A 7,824-nucleotide genomic window follows, 5' to 3' on the forward strand; every position below is an offset into this window, starting at 1 on the left:
TATAAGCTATAGTAAAATGCAGTAAGAATTATTTGCTTATAAGGCCAAGGGGGAGGTGTCATTAAAAGAGAGAAGGGACGGCACATTTTCAAATAATAGTTAAAATTTTGACGGCTGGAAAGATTTAGGTAGGGAAAAATGGTTTGAAATTATTTATGAAGAAAGGGTAAGGGGTAATTTATCAGACTAGTATGAATGATGTGGAATAGTGGACTCTTCCAAGTGAGAGAAAGAATGAATGAAAAGAAGATGTGAAATAAGGGAAAACATGGACTAATTTAAAGAGTCAAGAGTAAATAAGTAAAAAATGCAGCTGGACATGTCTATTGGGTAACAAACAGTAAATGAAGCAAGACTGTTCTCTGTGGACAAAAGGAGGCCATTGACGTTTTTAATGTAAGAGAGTCATAGGATAAATTTTATTTTTAGGAGTACCAATCTAAGCACAATGTTCAGACTAAGTATGATACAACTGGAATATAAATCAGATATGCCAGTAAGAAGTGCATGTCTTCAGCAAATTAGAACAAAACACTGAACTTGAAAGATAGCAGATGAGATATAGAAAACAGATGAAAGGGCATAATTAATTTTGCATCAGGCAAAGGGAGAGAAATAGTATAATAGATTTTCTTCTTTTCAAATCTATTCTGAAATTTGGCACACAATTGAATTCCATCGTGTACTGTTTAATCATATCGCTCTGTTCTTAAAATCAGACACTGGATCACGATACCAGCAGAACAAAATCTCAGCTACTTGCAGGGGTTGAAGGTCTGTTAGTCTGTAGCTACTACAATTCCCCGTCCCATGTCCTCCACTAAAAGATTGTTCCATAGTTAAGGTCAGAACCAAAGTCAATAACAAAACAAATCAATGCCTTAATCTCTATCTCTCTTATTTTTCATCACAGAAAATAGTTTTAAGTTGATTGAAATTAGGAGGTGATTATCTGAAAATCAAGGTGGTTATCTCCTTCATTCAACAACATGCCATTTTGTCCAATTTTTCAAAATTAATTTCAAATACAAACTTCTGGGTAAAATCAATGAATTATGTTGGATCTCATCCATGTCTCTGTTATATAACTTAGTAAGCATTGCCATAGATTATCTTCCTGTAGTATCACACATGCAAGGTTGAATGTGTCTGGGGAGCATATTTTAGTATCCTCCTCAGCATCCTTCATCATCTTTTGCATATACTTGATGATCAATAAATATTTGTTAAATTAATGATATGCCTGTCCTATATTGCTGTACCCTTAATGTGTGTAATCCTCTGCGTATTCTTTGTATCCATAGGAGATTTGGGTTTATAACTATAGAAGAAGATAGGACATGACTTTGACTTACTGTAGAAAAAGCAATGAAGGGAGTAAACATGTGGTTTATAGCCCAAGCCCTATGTATCGGGACCTTTTGCTATGCCCAAGTACATTCTACTATTTCTGTGAATTAGTCTCTTGAATAACATCAATGCAACATATATTATTTTAAGAAACTATATATTTGGGCACTTCATTTTCTGACATTACATGGGTTCTTTCTCAATGTTACGTATCAATAACAAGAAAAATAATCAATTCTCATGGTAATACTCTATAGATAGTAAACACCAGGGTGGTATTCTTTGGGAAGTGGGAAACACACCACATCAAAATAACAACATCAAAATACCTATAAGGTTTGCAACTTACATTTTTATTATACCTCAATGTCAATCATCCTAAAATGTAATTGAATGCAAATATGACTAGGATTCCCTTTCTTCACAGAAATAATAATGGTTGTGACTGGGGTTCGGAGAGACTGCAGAGATTTTCAGGGTCACACAGCTAGTAAATACTGGCACTGATATGCTCAGCATACTGCTATATGGAATAACAAAAGGGGAAAAACGTTTCTTTCACATCCATAATATGTGAGAAAAAATCTCCTCATCCTCATTTCTAAAAGGAACCTTCTGATTATATTATAGTTCCTTCAAAACAGATTCGTTTGTTTTTCTGACGGTCTATGATCCTGTCAATAATCTTTACCAACACCATTGTTCAAATACATCAATTTTTCTGGGGTCTCCCTTATTCAATTCCAACTATTTACATACATATGAGATGATTGCATGTAATAATTATAAATTACTACCCAAAACATCCCAAAAACTCTCTGTCATCGAGTGGATGCTAACTCATCGCTATCCTCTGTGGGTTTCCATGACAGTAACCCTTTACCAGAGTAGAAAGCCCCATCTTTCTCCCAGGGAGCAGCTGGTGGTTTTGAACTGCTAAGCTTTCCAATCTCAGCCAACTCTTAACCACTAAGTCATGAGAACAGCTTCTGATAAATTACTACGTATTCTTAAATTTTATCCTAGGAATACTTGAAAGTATAAATTCACTATGTAAATGGGTGGGTATAACGTGACACTACACATGTAGGAATGCCTATCACAAAACAAGCACCCAGTATGTGCTTGTTTCCTTTACCAAAGTCTTTCGCTACATGCACAACATTCATAGAGACACAAATACCCGTAGCTTCCCGTCGACCCCGATCCCTGACTACCAAGGAAAGTGTTGCACAGGGTTTCCTTGGCTGAGTCTTTTGGCGAATCTATCACAAGCAGTTTCTTCTGGAGCACAACGCCCCCACCACCACCACCACCCCCACCACCACTGTCCCTGGCGGTGGAGCTGCAGCATTCAGCTTACTCACTGAGGATGTTAACCACGCGTACCACCCAGGGGCTCCACGCATATCTCTCGTGGTTTGTCGCCATTGAGCACGCTTTGTCTCATGGCTACGGTGGACAAGTATAATGCAGCAAATTATAGCCCGTTCCTGGACACCTTTAGGATCTTTGATAGCAGGTCCACTGCACTGTATATATAATGTATATATAACCTACCAATAACCTAACTGTATATATAACCTAACAAGACACACGTATATGTGTGTACAAATGATGTAGGCATTCAGCTCTCGCTTATATTAGAACTTAGTAGGCATAAAACACCCACGTATCATTTTTAAAATTAGTTTGTTTATATGTAATGGTTTCAATGAATTCATGGATTGCACGTTTCAATACTTCAACCACACTCAAGAGAGGTGTGCAGCCAGCACCACAATCAATGCCAGGACAGTTCTGCCTTGTGCTCCTTGTCAGGAGCTTGCCATTGCCTGCCAGCCGCACCCTGTCATGTCCCCTTCAGTCTGTGAACACAGTTAGTTTTATACATGCTGGTGAATCCTCTCTGACAACTGACCAGCGATGGAAAGGGTCTTGTAGTCAGACAGAATCCACTCAGAAGGTGGATAACTGCAAGTGTAGCCAGGTAAAAATGTGATAGCTTGACATTGATCTCCCTCTTGAGCCAATTTTTAATAGTTTGCTCCAGTTTTTAATATTTTCCTCTTTGTCTTAGATTGGGATTTTCTTTGTTTCATTCTGTCATTGTTGGACTGTTTGTATTTTGGCTTGATTTTGTGTGTGTGTGTTTTTTTTATGCAACCTCACATTATTTTGATAGGGCATTCAGTAAAGATGGTTTTCCTATTTCTAATGCCATTCCGCTGCCGTAACCAGATTTAACAAGAAGACACTCAAACAGCTGCATACGTTGTCAGGGAGGCGTGGAAGGCCCGGGGCTCTGAAAACACATTAAGAGCACATCATGAAAAGGTAATAGTCACTATCCTGAAATACTGAGATAATCTCCCCATGTTCAGACGGCTCCTCAGAGGCTACCGTCTCTCATTTACTCTTCATCGTAATACCTCTGGCAGCCAAGTAGTCCCGCTTTGCCTCAAAGACCTGTCTTCAATACATAGATTCCACTCCTCCTGGACAGAGAAATGATAAGCCTAGGTGTGACCATTGAACAATAAAGTAGACTACGGTTTTGTAGCATAAACCGAACTTTTAGCCAAAGAGAATTGGAACTTGGAGTCATCAGATTGTTTAAGTTCACACTCAAATAAATATTGTAGTCACCGAATAGGCCAGTATGTGAAAAAGAAACAAAATTTTATATCCTTAAGCTTTTTACCATAAAATATATTCCATAATAGCTTTCCAGACACATCAAAACATGCCCACTGGGCACGCCATCAGGAGAGACCAGTCCCTGGAAAAGGACATCACACTTGGCAAAGGGGCAGGGCAGCAAGACGGGAAAGGCCCTGGATAAGATGGAACGATGCTGGGCCTGCAACATCAGGCTCAGGCATTTGTGAGGACAGCACAGGACCAGATAGTATGCGGTTCTGTTGTGCACACATCGCTTTGAACTGAAACCAACTCAAAGGCACTTCATGATGACAGCGACATGCATTTGATCTGATGCCATTGTCTTTGGACCTATCATTATGTAATGTAGTTGGGAAAATCTCTTGGGAAACAAATGGCACAGCCAATGCAAGTGTCAAAAACAAGCCACTCCTTCATTATGACACATTTTCCCCCTTTATATCACCGATACTTTGCAGTTGGAACCAAGAATGGATTATCTAAGAGGCAAAATAAGCACGGGTTTATTTGTGTTTATTTACTCTAAGTAGCGAACTATATGTAGCAAACCACGTGAAATTGTTCACTATAGATTAATAAGTAAGCACAAGGAAATATGTGCTTATCTTGCTCATTGGATACTACTTCCCTGTCAGGATTGATAACTTGAAAACAAAACAAAAAGTCTTTGATTTTGTAAGAAGATTTTGTGGGATTACAAATTAAAAACCAACCATACTTTAAAGTAGATTTTTTGAGGTGGTAAAAATTATGAAATTGTTCACTGTAGATTAGTAAATTAGCACATGTAAGTCTGTGCTTGACTTGCTTATTGGTATTGTGGAACATAATAGACCACGAAATAAATAACCTTAAAAATTCACACCGAAAAATGTTACCCAATTTTCTGTTAGGAATTCTGCTTTTTTAATTTTGTTCAAAAATAGGTGACTAATTTTAATTTAGCCCAATTATTATATATATTAAACAAAATGCTTCAAACAAAAAAATCAAGCTGACAACTTGACTTAGCATAATTCTTTATTGAAATGAATAAAATGAATGAAATGGATAAAATATTTTTAAATAAAGATGTTTCTATGGAATGTTGCTTTCTTCTAGAATTCTGAAATAAACAATACAAAATTGAGTGCATTGAACTTTTCCATGTTATAGCACTTTTAAACGCTATTTTCCCCAAATATTAAAGATGATTGAATTACTCATTTTCTCTTTCAATACACTTGTTCCCACTAACTTTGGACAATTTCCAAAATAAAAACAAATGTCCCCCGAGGAGAAACAAATCGACATCTTTTCAGTAAAAAATACAGTGTGCTACAAGGTTTAAAGACAACGCTGAGAGTAATTTTAAGAGTGTTTGTATATGGTTGCTATAATTGGAATAAGTATATGGCCTTCTCAATGTCTGTTTGGGTTGGATGATTTAGGAAGATGCGATCCTATTAAACTTTTAGCAATACCAGTTTATAGTGACCCTTTATCCATGGAAAGCTTTGCACGAAACGTCCAGTTTTATGGGAGGTAGGAGTACCACTTCCTGGGCTATAAAGAGTGCTGACGCCACCTGCTACAACAAGGAGGAAGAGAGTGTGTATCCAGAGCCAGCCCTTCTCAAGGTATATAAGGGCCAAGCCTAGTACAGGGTTCAGTCACTCTCAAGGCACTTGATCCTTTCCACTCAACCACAGCCTGATCTCAAAAGCGCAATATGTCTTCCCGCAACTACTGCTCTGGAAGCTCCAGATCCCTCAGAAATCCCTGCCATACTCCGGTGTCTTCTTCCATTGCCTTCTGCACTAACAGTGTGAACTATGGAGATGCCATCTGCCTACCCAGTAGCTGTCAAGGCAATCCCTGGATCCTGGACAACTGCCATGAGACCTACAGTGAACCAACCAAAGACAACTGTGGTGAACCAGCCATCTGTCAGCCAGCCAGCTGTGAGCGCAGAACCCGTGAAGCCTCTTGCTGTCCTCCCACTGCTTACTGTGTGTCCAGACCCTACCAAGGAACCAGCTTTCTTCCTGTACCTTCCGTTCTCTCTGGTTCTTGCCTCCCAGTGTCCTGCAGACCTCTGAGTTATGTGTCCAGCAGTTACCGTCCCCTAAGTTCCCAGATCTACGACAGCCATTCCTTTGGCTGTGTACCCATGGGCTATGGACCACTGAACTATTTGCCCAACACTTGTGGACCTGTGAACCTTCTCAATTACGGTTACCAACCCTTTGGAGGTTTGACCTGCAGGCCTCAAGCTCTTGGTGTTGTGCCCAATAGCCTCAGGCCTGCTCGACCTCTCTCCAGTTGTTGCCAACCTTTGACCCACGTTTTTAATACTTGTCGTCCATCTGGCTCTGCACTGGGAAACTGGTAGTCTGCTTATTCCAGACAATAATTCACACTCTGGAGTCTTTGTACTTAATTTTTAGCTGTGATAGTTATTTCTCTTTAGTTATAGTTCTCTGAGAAAATGCCAACTTGTTCATTTATTCTTCTCCTCTCTCTTTGCTATAAAATAACTGGATTGTGTACTATTCAATGCCACTCAAGTGTGGAAACTATTTGGTTCATATGTAATAAATTAGGTTAAATTACAATATGATTCTTGTTCATCATTGTGTCTGTGATTACTTTGTCTTAACTAGAACTTACCAACCTCAAGTGCTTCCAAGTAAAAGATTAGCAGGCCAGGCAATATACAACGATGTGTTCTTCGCTTGATGGCACATCCACAAACTGCTTTCTGGACTTCTAAATATTAGGAATCCTCCCTCGAAGTCCTCTCTGTTCCAGGAAACAGGGCCTTTCTAAGTCCAAACTGAATCATGTGTCCTCTCTACTTCAATCTTCCATGGCTCATAAGCTAAAAATGTCGAGGCATGAGGGCTGGTTTCTTCACTGCCTTCCTTCCTCCTAGGCCTTTGGGTTCTCTCCTGGAGCCTTCCATGGCAAATATTACCAGTTGAAGCTTCATCCATTCGGACTCGTGCTGACCCTGTGTGTGTCAGAGGAGAACTGTACGCCCACAGGCTTGAAATGGTTATTTTCTTGGAAATCGTTTTCCAGGCTTGTCTTCTGAGGTGCCTGTGAGGTGACATGAACTTTCAGCCTTTACGTTATAAGCCTAGTTAGTTAATCATTGCAAAGATGAAAACCTCTTAGTACTTAACTTACACTTTCCCAAACATGCTGAAGTTCACAATGCTCTGCCCTTTTCTTAAGATGACCAGGCCGTGCTTTAACTTTTTCTGTCTTCATAACTCTTACTCATATATTAATAGAAAAAACACAGCCCAGATTTATTCACTCCTAACTCAATGTTTAAACTAAATAATTTCCTGCTTATTAAATAGCAGCCTACCATGTGCCAGAAAGCATAGGCTACAGAGGGGAACCAGATAGATCTGAACCCTCAGCGTTTACCAGACACTTCACATTCTTAAGTCTATGAACATATCTTGATTAAAGATACATTTTTCTTTACTCAACATGAAAATGTGTGTGAGTACCGATTTTACAAATTAAAATGAAATAAGGTGTACAAACGCAACTTCTCAGCTTGTGAGAAATAGAAATGTTGAAAGGTGTCTAGACCGCCCAGGAAACATCTAGGAAAACAGTGCTTGCTTTCCAACAGACAGTGCATGGCAAAGCTTGTTGCAGCGGTTCCACTTGGAAAAGGACAGACGCTTGCCGTTCTCCCCGCCCGCATCTTTCCGTGTGCATTTCTTGACACTGAAGCAGAATGCCAGGTGCCCGTTACCAGGATGTCCACACTACTGATGTTAA

The 7,824-nt window shown here is 39.4% G+C and overlaps 1 protein-coding gene across 1 annotated transcript; it reads left to right on the forward strand.

Moving 5' to 3' along the window:
* The first annotated feature begins 5,746 nt into the window (after window positions 1-5,746).
* On the forward strand, window positions 5,747-6,409 carry KRTAP26-1 (keratin associated protein 26-1). Its single transcript, XM_075542929.1, has one exon. The coding sequence runs from the start codon at window positions 5,747-5,749 to the stop codon at window positions 6,407-6,409; it is 663 nt and encodes a 220-aa protein (XP_075399044.1).
* Window positions 6,410-7,824: the final 1,415 nt, after the last annotated feature.

This window comes from Tenrec ecaudatus, chromosome 2, assembly GCF_050624435.1.
Source record: "Tenrec ecaudatus isolate mTenEca1 chromosome 2, mTenEca1.hap1, whole genome shotgun sequence".
In the NCBI taxonomy this organism is placed as follows: domain Eukaryota; kingdom Metazoa; phylum Chordata; class Mammalia; order Afrosoricida; family Tenrecidae; genus Tenrec; species Tenrec ecaudatus.

What these genes read in the sequence shown, in the direction of transcription:
- KRTAP26-1 (XM_075542929.1), top strand. Translation starts at nt 5,747, where the DNA reads ATGTCTTCCCGCAACTACTGCTCTGGAAGCTCCAGATCCCTCAGAAAT.